The 17,782-nt window shown below is 59.0% G+C and overlaps 2 protein-coding genes across 4 annotated transcripts; one reads left to right on the plus strand and one right to left on the minus strand.

Annotated features, from left to right (window-relative positions):
- Positions 1-210: 210 nt before the first annotated feature.
- Positions 211-9,661, plus strand: ILVBL (ilvB acetolactate synthase like). 3 transcript variants are annotated; one of them, XM_038567023.1, is made up of 16 exons: positions 211-601; positions 901-1,045; positions 2,219-2,420; positions 2,543-2,670; positions 2,760-2,898; positions 2,989-3,100; positions 5,429-5,528; positions 5,664-5,761; positions 5,878-6,014; positions 6,991-7,125; positions 8,112-8,226; positions 8,326-8,495; positions 8,572-8,642; positions 8,724-8,795; positions 8,982-9,087; positions 9,207-9,385. In XM_038567023.1, exons 2-16 carry the CDS (start codon positions 911-913, stop codon positions 9,383-9,385), a joined length of 1,899 nt encoding a protein of 632 aa, XP_038422951.1. In that variant the 5' UTR covers positions 211-601; positions 901-910. The 3 variants fall into 3 exon arrangements, with proteins under 3 accessions (XP_038422951.1, XP_038422952.1, XP_038422953.1); XM_038567024.1 differs by lacking the exon at positions 211-601 and having other exon boundaries at positions 911-1,045; positions 9,207-9,661; XM_038567025.1 differs by lacking the exons at positions 211-601; positions 901-1,045 and adding an exon at positions 1,124-1,743 and having other exon boundaries at positions 9,207-9,661.
- A 2-nt stretch (positions 9,662-9,663) lies between these two features.
- On the minus strand, positions 9,664-16,487 carry SYDE1 (synapse defective Rho GTPase homolog 1). Its single transcript, XM_038567022.1, has 8 exons — positions 16,344-16,487; positions 14,387-14,728; positions 13,641-14,285; positions 13,274-13,488; positions 12,533-12,659; positions 12,163-12,323; positions 11,388-11,613; positions 9,664-11,088 (listed from the first exon to the last, which is right to left on the minus strand). Exons 1-8 carry the CDS (start codon positions 16,429-16,431, stop codon positions 10,685-10,687), a joined length of 2,208 nt encoding a protein of 735 aa, XP_038422950.1. The 5' UTR covers positions 16,432-16,487; the 3' UTR covers positions 9,664-10,684.
- Positions 16,488-17,782: the final 1,295 nt, after the last annotated feature.

A 17,782-nucleotide genomic window follows, 5' to 3' on the forward strand; every position in this document is an offset into this window, starting at 1 on the left:
GTGGAAGGCCGCGGAAAGTCGGCTCCGGAGCGGCTTGGCTCCTGCAGAACGCCGAGGGGCGTGGCGTCTCATCGAGAAACGCGTTACCTTGCGGGGCGAGCCCATGAGAGGCGGGGGCGGGGCCTGCGCGAGGCGGCCCGCAGGGATAGGGCGCTGGCGGTTGTCCCGGCCCGGTTACGGCTCTGCGCACGCGCGTCGGGCCGGACCAAAGGGCGCAGCGGATCCGAGTGAAAGCGCCACCGCCAGCTCCGGGCCCAGCCCCCCCCCCGCGCCGCGCGCCCGGGTCATGTGACACGAAGGGCGCCGAATGCCTCGAGGCAGCGCCATTTCCCGAACGTGAAGGCCAAAGTGCCCCGAGGGCGGGAGACGCCTTCTGATGCGATCTGACCTCGACCCGCGCAGCCCGCGGTGCGGGGTCGAGCTCAGGCGCTCGCAGTGCGCGGGGGTCTGGCTTTAGGAGAGGGGCACGCACGCTACCTTGGGGGCGTGGCCTGCGCCTTCTGGGTGACCTACACGCGGGGTGGGTGGGCTCACCACTGGGGCTGAGATTCGGGTCCAGGTGTGACAGAGGCGGGGCTTCCCGCCAACCACTGAGAAGCAGGTAAGTGTGTAAAGCTATCTGGAGGCTGTTCAGGCCGCACTCGACCTGTGGTGGGCTAGTTTCAGTGGCGGCGGTGATGTAAGGGAGGGGGAGGGGCTGGCGCCGCAGGAGGTGTGGCCCGGCCCGAGGGGCGTGGCCTGGCTCTCGAGGGGGCGTGGCCTCGTGAGGCGTAAGGGGCTTGGCTGCGCGGAAAGTGGGACGAAGAGGCGTGGCCCGGCATCCGTGCGGGAGGGGGTTACCTTCTTCCGGAAGAGAGATCTACGTCCAGCTGCTCGCTGGCGCTGTCCTTTCTCTTTCAGGTGCCGCCTCATGGAGACCCTTGCGGCCGCCGCCCCTGCCCGGAGCTTCTTCCCCTCCTTCCTGCTCTTGGCCTGCGGGACGCTGGTGGCCGCCCTGCTGGGCGCCGCGCACTGGCTGGGGCTCTTCTATCAGTTGGTGCACAAGGTGCGGGGGCACAGATCAGCGGCGGGCTGGGGGCAGCCAAAGAAAGAACGAGCTCCCGGCCCTCCCTCTAACTCACATATTTTGCAGGCGGAGCAAGTGAGGCCCGACTCCTTAATGTAGGGGACTCGGTCGGGAAATTCTATCCACCTCCCTGTCCTCTGTTTGCCAGGCTGCAGGCAAGGCCCTCCTGGACTTTGCCTCTAGAAAGAGATAACTGCAAGTTGCTGCCCCGGCGCTCATCGCCCTTCCCCCTCCTTCCCCAGCGGCCGGGAGCCCTTTTCACAGAGCACTGCTCCCTAAATGTGGTGTGGTCACAGTGGGCTGAAGGCAGGCCCTGGAGGGGGCCTGTGATAGTTGTCATGTACCTCTCAACACCTCCCTGAGTAGTTGCTTTTGTTTCTCTCTTCTTTTCCCGAGAGAGCTTGGAGGTAACTTGCCATAGGTGATGGTTTTTGGAAAGAGTTGACAGACCTCATTCTGCACTGCTTGGCTCCTCCCTCAGGAATCTATCTACCCCTGCCCCCCAACTCCCTCCTCAGTTCCTCTTGTCTTCACCAGGAGCAATGGGAGCAAGGCTACTACTAATCTTGAGGATTTGTGGAGGTTTAAGGCAGAGGCCTCTAGTGTGCAGGGCTGTGAGAAGGCCGGGTCTGGGAAGCCTCAGCATGATCTGTGCCAGCAGGCTGCTCTCGTGCCAGGTACTTGGTAGCTGGCCTGCCTGCCTAGTGAGTGGGAGGAAGTCTAGCAGGCTAGAATCCACAGTCAGGGTGCCAGGCCCTGGAGGGGAGGCAGTTCTGGTATCCTGCCAGATGGCCCCTGGTCAAACTACTTAGGGTTCTCTGGATCCACTTTCCCTCTCCTCTCCCTGATTGCCCCACCGCCCCTGAGACAGGCAGTGTAACAAGGGGGTGCTTGAGAGCATTGGTTCTAAGCGACTTGGACTATTGCTTGGGCAAGTCTTGGTCTTCCTAGCTGCAAAACGATATAATCTCCAGAGAATCTGATGGGATGACATGTCCTGCTCTGGGCCTGGCCTATAGTATGATAGATGCCTAACCAAGATCAAAGTTTCTCTTACTGACTCTGTCCTGTCCTCCTTCCTTGGGGGAGCAAGATTGTCCTCTCCCTACCTGCCCTGGTGCTTGATAATCTTGCTCTTCCCTGTGGGTGCAGGTGGACAAGGCAAGCATCCAGCATGGTGGGGAGAATGTGGCAGCTGTCCTAAGGGCCCATGGTGTGCGGTTTCTCTTCACACTGGTCGGTGGGCACATTTCCCCGCTGTTGGTGGCCTGTGAGAAGATAGGCATCCGTGTGGTGGACACCCGCCATGAAGTCACAGCCGTCTTTGCCGCTGATGCTGTGGCCCGCCTGACCGGTGAGGGCAGAGCAGAGAGGGCTGAGGGCTGGGGAGAATGGGATAGGAGGTGTTTGAGGGGCAGAATTTTTTCAGATGTGGCCAGGAGGGTGGGCACGGCTGTGATGGATTCTGTGTTTTAGGGACGGTGGGCGTAGCAGCAGTGACAGCAGGCCCTGGTCTCACCAACACAGTGACTGCAGTGAAGAATGCCCAGATAGCTCAGTCCCCGGTCCTGCTTCTGGGTGGGGCCGCCAGCACGCTGCTGCAGGTGCCCTGTCCTTGGGTGGGTGGCGGGGGTCCCTGGGAGCCTCAGAGAGCTCAATGTGTTAACTCCCTGGACTCCTCTGTTTCCACCAGAACCGGGGTGCACTCCAGGCCATTGATCAGATGTCCCTGTTTAGACCACTGTGCAAGTTTTGTGCTTCTGTGCGGAGGGTGCGGGACATTGTGCCCACTCTGAGGCTTGCAATGGCTGCTGCCCAGTCAGGCACCCCAGGTAGGTGAGGGGTGCTGGGCAGTGGTCAGGCCCTATGGCCTGGGCCTAGAGAGGCATGGCCGGCTCAGTAGCCTCCCTGCCCCTCTTCAGGCCCAGTGTTTGTGGAGCTGCCCATCGATGTGCTGTACCCCTACTTCATGGTCCAGAAGGAGATGGTGCCAACCAAGCCGCCCAAGGGCCTCATGGGTCGAGTGGTCTCTTGGTGAGTAGCCCCACTCCCATCATGCCCTTTTTTGTAACTTCCTGCCAGTATCTATCCCTCCTTTGAGTCCTTCATCAGCTTGCATATCAATTGAGTTGGGGGAGGGCAGCCAAGGGAAGAGCATTCTATATAGAAGGACTAGCATATGCAAAGGTCCTGAGGCAGGAACAAACTTGGTGGATTGGGAAAGCAAGGTAGCCTATGTGGCAGCAGCAGGTGAGCAAAGGGGCAGGGGCTGAGCCCAGAGCAGTGAGCAGGGGCTATTGGGAGGACCTGGGTTTTTTAAAAATTCAAGATCCATTGAGAAGCATTGCAGGGCCTTAACAGAGGCGTGCGATGCCCTGATTCAGGGCGTTCTGTTTAACTGCTGCTGGAGAATGGACTGTAGGGTTGAGTGGAAGCTGGGAAGCCAGGAGGAGGTGTGGTGGGCCTTGGCATGAGAGGCACTGGTGGTTGGATCCAGGTGGTGGCTGTGGGATGCAGAGACGTGGGTGGATCACATGGGGACGCTTGGACCTCAGGCCAGGGTAGGGGACAAGGTTTTCCTGGAAGAGCTACAAGCTTGAGGAAGTCTTTCAGTTGAGAGGATAGAAAGAGTTTCCAGGCAGAGGTATGTGAAAGGGGTGTTTTTGGTCACCACGGAGATGGGCCTGGTTGAAACAGCACAGGACAATCGATTTTCCTTCTCCTTCCTCTCTGTCCCTGCTCTTTGCCTGTGCTTGCCCTTCCACCTTCTGTTCCCCTTCCACCAGTGTGTGCTGCTCTAGGTACCAGGACAGGTGTGAACAAGACAGTCAGGCCCCTGCCTGCTTGAAAGACAGTGTCTTCAGGGAGTAGTGGTTTTTTTCACATGTCTCTTGGAACAATCCATCCTGTGTTAAAATGGCAGGTATTATGTGCATTTCATAGATGGGTAACTGGGACCCAGGGGGGCCAAATGACGGGCATGAAGTCCTCCAGCTTGTTAATGCTGAGGATTCAGCCTGGAGGGGCCCTCAGTGCTTTATCCACAGAGCTCTGTGCTGTCTGTAATGAAGGAAATAAAAGTCCAAAGAGACGGGTCTAAATCCCAGGACTGCCACTAGCTAGGTTAGGTGTGTTAACCTTGAGCCCGTGGTGAGCCTACTGCCACCCCTGCCATGGTTTAATTGATATACAGCTAACATAGGGTGCTGTGCACGCTTATGTAGACCGCGTCATGATTTAACTTTTCTTGACTTCAGCTTCCTTATCTAAAAATGGAGGAGCATTGCCTGTTTTCCCCTCTAGACTAAGATTCCGTGAAGAATAAAAGAAGGTCATTTTGATAACGTAAAATGCGGAAGTGAATGATTAACTTACTATCTTAAATAAGAATAGGGTTGGAGTCCAGTATCCCTGTCAAGTGTGAGTCAGGGTGTCTCCCATCCTTTCTCCAGCATGTGCTTAGGGAACCACAATTACAGAGGGGGACTCAGGTCCTGAACACACAAGAAATGGCTGGTGACCGTGTCAGGCAGGCTGAGTTTTTAAGCAGTTTTAATTCTGTGGCCATGACGGCAGTCTCTTTTATGACCCCTCCCTTCTCTTCTTTCTTGGGCTGCCCCTATCCAGCCTCCGGCACTTCCTCTGCCTTTTCTTTTTAAGTTGGTTCCTTCCGTGTTCTCTTCTCATTCTCTACAGTCTTGGTTCCTCTTTAAGAGAGAAACAGAAGCTTCAGGCTCTGGCTGCCTTCTGCCACCACTCATGTGTCTTGTTTTGGGCTGAGTTGGGTGTTCCTTGAGGGCTGAGCTGGGCAGGATGTATCTCTGTGTCTCCAGGTCCTGCACAGGCCTATGTGGAAAGTCAGGGCCCTAGGCCTGATGGGTAAGGAGACGGAAGGAGGTGTGTCAGAAGCCAGAGAAAGCGGCTTGAGTACTGGGGATGTTAGTAGCCTCACTGATTGTGTGTTTTGCACAGTGCTTTATATTCTGAATGGATAGATAGTGAACCTTGGGAGATTCCCTTTTCCATTTTACAGAGGAGGAACCTCAGGAAGGTTAAGTTACTTGTCCAGTCACACAGCTAGGAAGCGGTGGAGTTGCGTGTGGCTGTCCCTGTAGCGGTGGCCCCGATCCTGGCATCCATGCCTGTGTCACTTGTTCCTGAGGGTCTGTGTCAGGTTGGGTGGTCACCAGAAGCTTCTGAGGGAAACAGGCTGCTGGAGACTTGGTCACTGAGGTGTGTTTCTCCTGGGGTGTTGCTTGTCCACTCCGGTGCCACCTTCTTCTCTCCTAGACCCGGCCTCCTCCAGCTCTTGGAGCCCTGGTCATTGATCTTGGTAACCGCCTCTTCCTCTCACCTTTGCAGGTACTTAGAGAATCACCTGGCCAACCTCTTTGCAGGAGCCTGGGAGCCTCAGCCTGAGGGGCCTTTGCCTCTGGACATTCCCCAGGCATCCCCCCAGCAGGTGAATCGCTTCCCTTTCCTGGCTGAGGACCCCCACCTGGCAGAATGGCCTCTCTGAGTCAGTTTTGGGGCCATGATCTTGGGAGCTGATGGTGACTCACACGGTTGGCTCTTTGAGCCCCATCTCTCATCCCAGGTTCAGCGCTGTATGGAAATCTTGAGCCGAGCCAAAAGGCCCCTTATTGTGCTGGGGAGCCAGGCTCTGCTGCCCCCGACACCTGCTGACAGACTTCGGTGAGAAGCCTCAGCTGTGACCTTACTCTCCTATACCTGGTCCCTGCTTCCCTGATGCCTTGTGGGGTGGGGGCACTCCTTGACTACACTCTCCTCTGTTCTGCCTGGATTCCTAGGGCTGCTGTGGAGACTCTTGGCATCCCCTGCTTCTTGGGAGGGATGGCACGAGGACTGCTGGGCCGCAACCACCCCCTCCACATCCGCCAGAACCGGAGCGCCGCCCTGAAGAAAGCAGATGTTGTGCTCCTGGCAGGTGGGCCTCAGCCTCTTTCCTCCCTCCAGGCACCATTCTGTGACCCTGCCCCTCCTAGTCAGGTACTTACTGGCACCCTACCCTCATAATCACCCATCCTTTATCTTGGGCCCCTTCCAAGGGTTTGGACAGCCATGTACTTGACATTCAGCTAAACTCTTGCAAAGTTGCAGTTGTGTTGTGGGACTCAGCCTCGCACTAAGGAAAATGCAGAGGTAGTGGGCACCTGTAGTATTTGTGTTCAGCATTTGCATTTGTATATGTTATATAGGATTTATATAGCATATACACATATGGAATACACGTTCTCATGTAAGGTATTTGGAATCCTGCCTAACATACCATAGTTGTATCTGTTGTTTGCTGTTGTGTAATAACCATTCCTAAACTGAGTGAGTTAAAAAATAAACTCATTATTTCTCAACGTCCAACTAGATAGAGGTTAGGTAGCAGTTCTGGTTTGGATGGGACTCATTCATGAGTCTATAGTGGGAGAGGCAAGCAGGCATCTGGGCTGATCTGGGCAATGTTTGGCGCATATACTTGGCCTGGGCTGACTGCAGGCGGGGTTGACATGGCCTCCGCAGGGATAATTGAATTCTTTCACTCTTCCTTACCTCTTCCTTCAGCTTTCTCATCATCCAGCAGGCCAGCCTGGGCTTGTTTACTTCATGGAGGGTGAGAAACATGCAGAGATGGGAGAGCACGGTTTTTTAAGAGAGACCGTGGAAGCCACAATTCTTGAAGCCTGGTCTCAGGGACGCCTGCCTTCTTCTGTCACACTCTGTTGGCCGGAGCATGTTCCGGAGGCCAGCCCAGATTTGAGGGGTGGGGAGCTGTGAAGTCAGTGCATGTGGTACTAGTATGGGGAGAAAGGAAGAAGAGGGACCCTTGTGCATTTAGTCTGCTGGGGTGGATTAAGTAAGGTAGTGGGACACTGGCCCTCCAGCCATTGAGACTATGTTCCCCACTCTAGGAGCCGTGTGTGATTTCCGCCTGTCTTACGGTCGTGTCCTTAGCCGCAGCAGCAAGATCATCATTGTCAATCGTAACCGGAAAGAGATGTTGCTTAACTCAGACATGTTCTGGAAGCCCCAGGAAGCCGTCCAGGGTGAGCTCCCAGTATCCCCCCAACACATATATGTTCTTCCCGGTCCTTCTCCTGACCTCTGCTGCAGCTGGCTTGTGCCGGGTGCTGGTGAGCAAGGCTGGGACCCTGCCCTGCTGGGCACCCAGTCAGCAGAGACGTACATTTGGCTCTCAGACTGATGGGTGCATCTGGATGAACAAATGGTGGGGTGTGCATAAGGGGGAAGGCCTGGGAGTGTGCATGTGATCGTGCTCCTGGCCGCAAACCCTCCCATGCTGCCAGCTGCCTAGAGGACAGAGAGCTGCCTCTGTTGTCTCGGCAGACTATCCCTATTCAGTCTGCTCCCATGGCTTCTTTGTGCTCTGCTTTGCCCGTTGCTCCAAGCACATTGACTATGCTACGTGGACCTCTTGTGTCAAGCAGAGAAGTGGCACTGCTGCATTTGTGCCTGGGAAGGCCCACTGTAGCAGCTGGTAGGCAGAGGCCAGGGGCCCATTCAACCGGGCCGGAGCAGAAAGGACAAGGCCTGGAGTGGGGATGGACGGGCATGACAAACTCAGCTTCTCTGAGCGTCCATGGGATCACTTCCAAGACGGAGATGTAAAGTGCATCACTGGCCCATTTCTCGGTCACTTTACAAGCACTCTGCATGCCTGGATTGGAGAGACATGCTTGGCTGATGGAGGTGTTTGGAGGGATGTGTTTTAGAGGCAGGATTGCCAGCACCGTGTGATCTAGGATGTGAGGAGGAGATAGGCGACAAGGCTGCTCATTTTTAACCTATTTTGTGTTTCCTAAATCCTCCTTTCTATGGCCTTGCTCTCTGCCTTACCTTGGCTGCCCTAACCTGGTTCTGGCAGACTCTGGAAACTGCCCTAGGAACATCCCTGGCCTGCCTCCTTGTCTCCTGCTGGGATGTTGCCATTGGATTCCTGCTGTCGCTGGGCCTCTGGTGCTGGAAGGGCAGGAGGCCACTTCCCTGCAGCTGTATCCTCTTCCTTCTATAGGAGACGTGGGCTCCTTTGTGGTGAAGCTGGTGGAAGGCCTCAAGGGCCAGACGTGGGCCTCAGACTGGGCAGAGGAGCTTCGGGAAGCTGACCGGCAGAAGGAGCAGGCCTTTCGGTGGGGGCCAGGTGGAGCAGACATGGGGCCAGGGGTGCAACTGAGGGCTCCTGGCAGGCTCCACTGCCGGGCGCACTGACACACATCGCTCCGTGGCAGGGAGAAGGCATTGACACCAGTAGCCCAGCACCTGAACCCAGTGCGGGTACTGCAGCTGGTGGAGGAAACTCTGCCTGACAACTCGATTCTGGTGGTCGATGGTGGGGACTTCGTGGGCACTGCCGCCCACCTGGTGCAGTCTCGTGGCCCCCTGCGCTGGCTTGACCCTGGTAAGGAGACGCCTCTGCCTGGGATAGCTTGCATTGTCGGGGCCCCATTAATCCCACCTACTCTTGGTTTCCCTAGGGGCCTTTGGGACTCTGGGGGTTGGTGCAGGATTTGCACTCGGGGCCAAACTGTGCCGGCCGGATGCTGAGGTGAGTGAGGGTGCTGGAGGCAGGGGGCAGTGAGCTGTTTTCTGGGCAGTGAGCACTCAACCAGCCTTGTTCCCTGCTCAGGTGTGGTGCCTGTTTGGAGATGGAGCCTTTGGCTATAGCCTCATTGAATTTGACACTTTCGTCAGGCACAAGGTGACCGGGCTGCCCCAAGGGAAGCTCAGAGCTTGGGGTTCTGGAGAGGTCATCAGGAGTGGGTAGGGCTGGGGGGGGGGCGGGGGACTGCTTCTGTCTGGCAAAGGTCCTGTCCCTGTCTTTGTCCTCTGGCTGGCCAAGCCTTAATACTGAAGGCTGTGGTCTGGCCTCATCCTCTCCCTGCAGATCCCAGTGATTGCCTTGATAGGGAATGATGCTGGCTGGACACAGATTTCTCGGGAGCAAGTGCCCTGTTTGGGCAGCAATGTGGCCTGTGGCCTGGCTTACACTGGTGAGAGGCCTGGGTGGAGTGGAGGGGTGGGGGGGATGCTGTTTCATGTGTTCCTCTCCTGGACTGAATGCATGGTGGCCTGGGTCCCTGCCACCATCTGACTTGACTTCCCCTTTTAGATTATCACAAGGCAGCCATGGGACTTGGGGCACAGGGCTTGCTGCTCTCACGGGAGAAAGAAGATCAGGTGGTTGAGGTGCTTCGTGATGCTCAACAGCAGTGCCGAGATGGCCACCCAGTTGTGGTCAACATCCTCATTGGGAGGACAGACTTCCGAGATGGCTCCATCGCTGTGTAGGGCCTCCTGGGTCAGTACCCTTGGCTTCCCCATCCTTGGACTGTGCCTGGCTGGGTTAGAGTCCTTGCCTGCCTTCGACCTGGCCTATCAGGTCCAGTGACTCTAGAACCCTCCCTGAAGATGGGGTGGAGATGGAGGGGTCAGAGCTCAGTGAGGCTCACTGGAAAGCTCCTGGACCTCTTTCTCTGGGGGCACAACTGCCCTCTCTCCCTTCTTCTCATCCACACTGAATAAACCATCTCTGGTCCATGTGTTCATGGGGGCCCGAACACTCCAGAACTTGTGCATATTGATTTATTGTCCACAAAAATGGAAGTGAGGGAAAGGGGGGAGACAGGAGGGGACCCTACTCTCCCACTGGAACTCTGGGGCCCCATGAGGCTCCATTCCTGCGGATTTCAGGGTGTCTGGCCACTGCAAACTCTTTCCCCCTCAGAGGCCCCTGAAAGAGCCCCATATGCCTGCTCCAGACGTGTCCATGCACACTAGTCCTCACACACAGACACACACGCATGGAGGCAATAAATATGTTCCGTACCAAAGTGCCCCTAGCCTGACATTTCAGGTGGGGCCCCTCCAAAAGGGAGGTCTTTTAAGTGCTGTTTTCTCAGGGATGTGGAGGAAGAACTGGGTAGGGGAAGGGCCAGACTCTGCTATCTCCATTTCCTGGTTTGAGGCAATCATGGGGTTTTCCCTGGAAGAGAGGGTGGGGAAACCAGCTATTTTTCTAAAGGCCCTGGGCTGCTCTTATCCAGCGGGAGCCTGGGGTAGGGGCTTTCCCCCACCCTGCCCCAAATTGCACCCTATGATAGTCCTTGGACCCTCCAGGGGAGGGAGAAGCAGAGTGCGGTGCTTAAAGCTAATACTGATTTGGTTGGCAGCAGCAAGAGGACTGAGGGGGGGTGGGGGACACTGGTGGGGCGGGAAGGAAGGGGACGGTGTCTCACCATCCCGGGGTGATGCTCACAGTAACTGGTGTTTCCCTGGCAAAAGGGTGGGGGGCGAGAGAGGCCAGCCCAGCAAGCGGGAGAAGTGCTTTTTGGCAGCAAGGGGAGAGGCCCTTGGTTACTTAGAAAAGATGCCCCCAAAAGCTGGTCCCGAAGTCCCCAGTCCCCAGCCTTCGCAACCAGTGTCCCAGCACTGAGCACTGGAAACGAGGAATGATTCTCAGCAACCGGCTGGCTGGACACTAGGCAACTCCCCAGCAACCGGGACCCCGGCCCGGGCGACCGGTCCGGTCCCCTCCGTCGCTGGGGCACCCGGCCCGTGTGACCGGGGTCCCACTCCTCCCCGCCCGGCTCAGAGGCACACGTTGATCTGCTTGGAGAGCTCTCGCTCCAGGTCCAGGATGAGGGCGTCGAAGTCTTTGAGGTTCAGGTGCGGGTTGAAGGGCGCCTCGAAGTCGTCGTCGAAGTCCGCGGCGCCCGCCGGCTCGCCCGCCTCCTCGTCCTCGTCCTCGCTGTAGCCGCCCGTCACGTGGTCGTAGTCCGGCCCGGACAGAAAGTCCCGCCCGCACGGCAGGAAGTCGCGTCCGCAGACGCTCCAGTCGCCCGCATAGCGGTTACTTGGGGGGCTCTCGGGGCCGCCACGGCCGCGGGGCCGCGCCACCACTTCGGGGCCGGCGAGCGGCAGGTGCAGCGGGGGCTGCCGCTTGGGCCGCAGGTACGGCGCGAGGCCTGGAGGCTCCGGGGGCCTGCGGGGATCTGCGGGGGAAGAGCGGGGCTCGTGATTGGCTGCCTCGCTAACCGGGCCCCGGATTGGCCCGGCGACCTGCCATCGGATCGGGGGACGGGGTTTCACTGGCCGAGCCGACCTCTGATGGGCGGGCCCAGAGGCCGGGCGTCCGACCGCGTCAAGCAAGGATTGGCTTAGGCTGCCGGGTACCGGATTACTCGGGCGAGGGGGCGTGGCCCGCCTAGTCCGAGGCTCCGATTGGTCGGCCGAGAAAGCATCCGGCGGCAGCCTGGCCTGGATTGGCGGCGCGGGCCGGGGGCGGGCTCACCTGGCCAGGCCTGCAGCAGGTAGTGCAGCACCTCGATGTGGCGCTTGAAGTCCACTGCGTTGCTGAGGCCCGGGCCAGAGCTGCGGATGCGGGGCCTGGAGGGTGCCTGGCGCGCCGGCAGCAGCACGGGCCCGAAGCACACGGCCAGGTTCTGCGGGGTCATGCGGTTGTGGGCGTGGAAGGAGGAGACCAGGCGCAGGTGGTCCAGGAGGAGCGTCAGCGTGGCCTGAGAGAAGACGGTTGGGAATCATGAGGCGAGTGAAGCCGGTCCCCTGTCACACCCGAGTGGAGACCAAGGCGGCCCAGAGTGGGGAAACGACAGAGCTAGGGCTTCGGGATTATGGAGGGAAGACTGACGACAAAAGTAATTTGGCTTTGGTCTGGGAGAGCTTGGATTTGGATGGACCCACTCCTCTGTGTATTAGGCAGGGCTAGCATTAATCCCGTTTTACAGATGAGGGTACTGAGGCACAGAGGGTCAGTCAGGACTTCTCCAGGATCTCACAGCCAGGAACCTTCCTTGTGGTAGGTGGACAGACCTGTATTCAGAGCCTGCATTTTTGTGATATCCTGGCTGTGCATGCTTGGGGGACTCACTTAACTGCTCTGAGCCTCAGTTTCCGTAGCTATGAGGTGGGGATACTAATAGCACCCACTTTCTAGGGTTGTGACAGTGCCACACGTTCATGCACACTGTGAGCGCAGGTGTGGGTGCAGCACTCTCCTGGTATCAGCCCACTCTTGAGTCCTGCCCTCTCCCACCAGCACAACTTACCCTCTCCACATCCGGCAGGCAGTTGAGGAGCTCACGGGTGCCCTCAGTGCTAGAGGGGGCCCTGCTTGGGGGTCCTTGGGCCATGGCCTCCAGCACCACCTGATAGAGGGGCTGGGTGATGAGTGGGGTGGGCAACTCCCGAAGATAATCCTTGAGGATGCCTGTGGACACAGGGCCCACTCTGGTCAGGGCAACCCTGGCTTCTGAGCCTGGAGGGGTCAGCTGGGGCTGGGAGGGGGAAGAGGAGGACAGGCACAGGAAAGTGAAAACAAGGCCAGACAGGAAGGGGGCGGTCACAGAGGGACCACAGGGACTCCCTTGAGGTGAAGGTTGAATAGGGAGACAGTAGGGGCAGAAGGGGCATGCTGACCAGTGATGACATTGATATCGGGATACAGGTCCTCAGAGAGGCAGACAGCTGCACTGTCCCGCTCAAAGGCATCCCGGAGCTCTTTCTTCACAGCTGCTGAGCCACACAGACGGTACAGCCCCACCACCTGGAGGTGGGGACAGAGAGAGATCTTGCCAGTGCTACAAACTGATCAGGGCTGGGTGGGGTGAGGGGTGGAGGTCTGGGTCAGGGTGGCAGTGGGCTGAGGGGTAGGGGCTGACTGTAGCTTTACCAGCTGCCTTCCTGCTCCTCTGACACCTGTATGGGGCCCCCACCTGGCTGCCTGAACAACCTGGCCCTGTAAACCCTCTGCTTGGATCATTCATCCTGGCACCACCCTCCTTTGACTCAAGAAATGACTCCCCTTAGCTCACTTGTCACCTCCTCTGGGAAGCCTTTCCTGACTACTCCAACCAGCTTTAAACTCTCCCAGCTTCTTCACTATTGTCCCAGCCACAGTGAATTATTGGAATCATGTCTTTTCTCCCAGCTGACTCTGAGCTCCAGAAGGTCTGGGACCAGGTAGTACTAAACAGATGGATGACCTATGGGTTCTGGGTTGGGTGCTATGGTCTAGGGGAGCTTCCAGCTTGTCTAAGCTGGGATTGGATTTAGGAGTGTGCCAGGCAGGATGTATGTGTGGGGAAGGCCTGGGCTCTGTGTGCCGAGTATCCTGGGGTATAGGTCTGAGGGCCAGCTGGGGTGGGGCAGGGGGCTCACCCGAAGCCCTCGGCGCTCAATCTGCCCAACGCACTTCTGGATGATGAGGGGCACCTGGCCGGGGGGCTGTTCCCGTTCCACCAGCAGCGGCAAGGGCAGCCCAAAGACTCGGGGCTCATCTGTGCCTGGGGCTTCCTGCTGCTCTGACAGCGTCAGCTTGGCATACAACAGCCCCTGGGGCTCCAGACGCACGGCCAGTTGCTGGGCCTGGCACCCTGAAGATACAAGGGTATCTGTGGAGTCTGCCCCCACAGGCTTCTATGCCCTGGTCTCCTACTCCAAATCACACCTCCACCTGGAAACTCTGGGGGAAAGGGGGAGCTGAATCCTGTGCCAACCGCCCCTCCCTTGCAGCCATGTATCCTACCTCGGAAGACTGTGGGTAGGAGCACAGTGCCCTGGGCGCAGGGCCGGTGCCTCCGCACACCCGGGTCCCATGCCAGCACCAGTGCCCGCAGCAGCCGGGCCGCCTCGAGTTCTAGGTGGAAGGTGTGGTCCAGCCGCAGGAAGTCTGGTCCCCCCCGCAGTGGCCCTGTTCGGGCCCGGGCCACCCCATCCACCTGCAGTAGGCAGCAGAGGTCTCTTGGGGTGGCCCCAGGTGCCGGCCGCAGACCCCCCAGCCCATACAAGTGTAGGCTGAGGCGGCCCCAGAGTGCGGCGGGGGGTGCTCGGGCTGTTGGGCCCACCTCATAGGGCCGGAAGGCAGTGGGCGACGGGGGCCCTGCTGGGCGCTCTGGTGAGTCACCATCACTGAGGTAACCGGCCCGAGGGCCCCGCGTGGCCCCAGCCCCTGCTGCCCGTCCGGGGGTCCCCACACTGCTGTCCAGGTGGTAACGGCTGATGACGGAGCCCTCGGGGGCGGCCCTCTCACGCTCTCTGCCAGCCCTGGTGCCCCGCAGGCTCAGCCGGCGCCTAAGGTCGGGCAGCTTCTTCATCTTCATGGACAGACGCCTGGCTGGGCCGGGGGACTTCGTGCGGGAGGTTTTGGTGGGGGGGCTGGCAGGGGCTGCACCTGAGGGAACAGCAGATCTCAGGGTTCAGAAGCCTGGGCTTGGGGTGGGGGTGAAGCTGGTGGGCATCTTGGGGGGCTGGAGGTATGTGGCTAATGCTCACCTTGGGAGGCCGGGCCCTCTGGCTCAGCTGAGCCTGGTTGTGGTCCTGGGGGCTCAGGTGCCAGGGGTCTGGAGTCTTCCTCAGGGATAGGGTTATACCAAATCTCACCCGCAGGCTCCCCGCTTCCAGGTGCCCTGGGCCCCAAAGCAGCCTCTTCTGGTGGCTTGGCCCCACCCAGCACCCATCGGCGGCTGCTGGGCTCCAGGCTCTGCAGGTAGGCCCCCCGAGCTGGGCTCCGAGATGTCTCAGGGCTCGGGGGCACCTCTGCTCCAGCCTGGGACCCTTCAGGGGCCTGGGGCTCTGGCTCTGGAGGACTGGGCTCCGGGCGCTGGGCTGGGCGGCCTGGCAGAGAGCAAGGAGAGTGAGACGCAGCTACCCCCTGCTACCCCCAGGGCAGCCCCAGCCCTCAGCTCATTCCCTGCAGGGGCCAGGGCTGGGGTGCACACAGTGCTGGCACTCACTCCACATGTTTGTTTGGAATAGGCGGGCACAGGCCAGCAATCTCATTGGTTGCAAGCTTAGAGCCAGCCCCCTCTTAGTCGCTGGGGTCCCAAACAGTGTCCCTCTGCCCTTCTTCAGCTTCGGGGGTCCAGTGGGGTTTCTCCAGACCTGGGCCATGCATTCTCAGCTCTACCTCCCAACTCTGGGTGGAGCCCGGCCCCCGTCCCTTCCTCCTGGCGGCTTTGGGCAAGTTGCTTTCCTTCTTTGAGCCTCAGTGCCCTCCCGTTAAATGGGGGGAGGAGGATTCAATGCCCCCCTCCAGGGAGGCATCAGAGAGCTCATTGTGGGGATGGCTTCCTAGGGATCCAGGTTATGGTCGAGCTCAAAGCCTGCAGTGAACCCTGGCTTGCTCCTTTCGGAAGACAGGAGCAGGCACGACAGCTAGGGCTGCGTCCTCCCTTGGCTACATCACTAACCCCAAACCACCTCCTACCCCCCCCACCCCCACCCCCCTGCCTGTCTTCCAGACTCTGCCTCCATCCTGGAGTGGGCCCGGTCTCTCAGCCCAGTCCAGATCCCCACAGTCAACGCCTTGGGGCCTCCCCTTTGCTCCATCCTCCAGTCTCTGACATCCTGGGCTGTTTCCTGTCTGTGTGCGTGGGCACCCCAGTCCCTTCTCTCTGCTCGAGGAACCTTGGGAATCTTTGGGAAGGGCTTGGTGGTGGTGGTGGTGGTGGGGGGGCGGTCAGAGCGTGGAGTCGGCAGGCCTCCCTCCCTTAACTCCTTCCTTTCTGGGACTTTCTGACCCACGCTGCTCCCAGTTCCTTAAGGTCTCCTCTTGCTTGCTGGTGGACTCCCTCCTCTGGTCAACTCTTATTTCCAACGCCCTGGGCTCTGTCTCGGGGGTCCCTATTAGTAGTATAGTCCAAAGAGCTGTTTAAGTCACTTAATTGGCTTTGGGCACTGCTCCGTGCCTCAGTTTCCCTGCCCGTATTAAAGGGACAGTTTCCTAAGGTTGCCTAAGGTGGGCGCAGCTGCAGTCACTGGTTAATAGGTGGAAGGGGGCTGGGGGGTGACCACTGTGACTGATGCACCGCCTCTCTCCCTCCGCTGCAGGAGTTCGCTGCCCATCTGCCATCCCGGGTCTCCAAGGGCGCGGGGTGTCCCCCAGCCTGGGCCCGTTTACCAGCTTCCCAAGTGCTCCTCCCCTCCGCCCTCCAGGCGCTCGGTCTCGGCCCCATTTCCTGTAAGGGGCGAGGCCCCCTCCCGGGCCTCGCCAGGAGCCCGCAGCGCTGGCATCCCGGGCCAGGCGCACATAACGGTCCGCGCCCCCTCTGCCCCGCGCCCAGCCCCTTCCTGCCAGGACCCCTGCCCGCTCTCGGCCCCCCGCCCGGGGCCGCAGGGGACTCCGCGGGGCTCCCCCTCGCCCCCCAGCCGTCCCGCGTTGGGGCTCCGGGACCCCCTCCCGGGCGGGGCGGGGCTCGGCGCCCCCTCCTCGGCCGCCTCCCCGGCTCACCGCGCTCCTTCGCGTCCGACTTTTTCCGGGGAAGTTTCTCCCGGCCCCGCAGGCGGGAGAAGGTTTTCCTGAGCAGCGGCTCGGCCATGCTGGGGCCCGGGCCGGGCCGAGTGCGCGCCCCGGGCTCCGGCCGCACCGCCCCCCGCCCTCCCCGCCCCGCCCGGGCCTCCCCGCCCGCCCCCCGCTCCGCGCCAGCAGGAAGCGCATTCCGGGAATGCTTGGCCCAAACTTTTTTTTTTTTTTTTTTTTCCCCTTCCCGCGGCCTGAGCGAGCGATGCTGGGAGATGTAGTCGCCCGGGCCGCGTGGGGAGGGGATGGGGGCGCTAGGCTGCCTTCCTCGCTCCACCTGTGCGTATCCTGGCACGGTCCTGGGCCCTCGTCTAACGTCTTACCCACCCTCTTTACTGAAGGAACACAGCAAGTTCTCTAGGATTTACCTTTAAAGCGCATCCTGCACGTATTCCTCCCCCCCCCCCCCCCCCCCGCCCTCCTTTCCCCGTCTACTGGTCCAGCCTGGTGCAAGACCTGGCATCACTCCTTTCCATGATACCTCCTCTTCTTGAGTTTCCTGGTTGCCACTCAGCTGCCTCCTCATGTTCCCATCCCTCAATTCCAGTTACTACCGATGTTTAACAGACGTTTTCCAAAACAGTGGTGTAACAGCCATTTTTTGATACCCACAGATGCTGTGGGTAAGGAATTTGGGCAGGGCACAGCTGACATTGATTGTTCATTCTCCTTGGTTGGAAAGTCTTTGAGGTTTAGGGGTATCTCAACAAATGGGGGGCTGGAATCATCTGCAGACATGTTCACTCATATGGCTTGTAAGTGATCACAGCTGAGGGCTGGGACCTCTTTATAGGCTGTGGACTAGGGCAGCTACATGGGCCTTGCTCCCTGGCATGGGCTTCCTCCCAGCAGGTCAGTAGTCAGGGATACCAGGCTTCATACATGGCCACCCAGGACTTGGAAAGTCAATAAGACTGAAGATGCATTATTTTTTTCTGACCCAATCTTGGGATTCATGTTGTGTTACTTCTGGCACCCTGATTCAAGAGGAGGGGGCATAGACCCCCCCCCCCCCCTTCTCAGTGGGTGATGTGTCAAGGTGATCTTGTGAAGAGGATGTGGGATGTGGCCCATCTGGGAAACTTTAACCTGCATCACTCTGTACATTCCATTCTCCAGAGTGGACTTAAAAAGCTGAAGCCAGATTACTGCACACTCCTGCTGTACAGTCTTTCCATGACTGCTCACCCCACCTACAATAAAATCTAGATTCCTGGTAAGACTTCTAGCCTCATCTCTTTTCTTGTCTCCATTGCTCACCATGACCTCTACTCTGATCCTCCTTACATCAAACTGTACCTGTCCCAGGCCCTTTCCACATGTAGTCCCCTCTGTCTGGGAAGCCCAGGTTCTTCTGAATTTGCCTCTTT

This window comes from Canis lupus, chromosome 20, assembly GCF_011100685.1.
Source record: "Canis lupus familiaris isolate Mischka breed German Shepherd chromosome 20, alternate assembly UU_Cfam_GSD_1.0, whole genome shotgun sequence".
In the NCBI taxonomy this organism is placed as follows: Eukaryota; Metazoa; Chordata; class Mammalia; order Carnivora; family Canidae; genus Canis; species Canis lupus.

Coding starts and splice junctions, on each gene's coding strand:
- SYDE1 (XM_038567022.1), bottom strand. CDS start 16,431: ATGGCCGAGCCGCTGCTCAGGAAAACCTTCTCCCGCCTGCGGGGCCGG. Junction 13,489..13,640: donor CCTACCCACAGTCTTCCGAG/GTAGGATACATG, acceptor TTGTATCTTCAG/GGTGCCAGGCCCAGCAACTG. Junction 11,614..12,162: donor GCCTGCCGGATGTGGAGAGG/GTAAGTTGTGCT, acceptor GTCTTCTCTCAG/GCCACGCTGACGCTCCTCCT.
- ILVBL (XM_038567023.1), top strand. CDS start 911: ATGGAGACCCTTGCGGCCGCCGCCCCTGCCCGGAGCTTCTTCCCCTCC. Junction 2,421..2,542: donor TGCTGTGGCCCGCCTGACCG/GTGAGGGCAGAG, acceptor TCTGTGTTTTAG/GGACGGTGGGCGTAGCAGCA. Junction 2,671..2,759: donor CCGCCAGCACGCTGCTGCAG/GTGCCCTGTCCT, acceptor TGTTTCCACCAG/AACCGGGGTGCACTCCAGGC.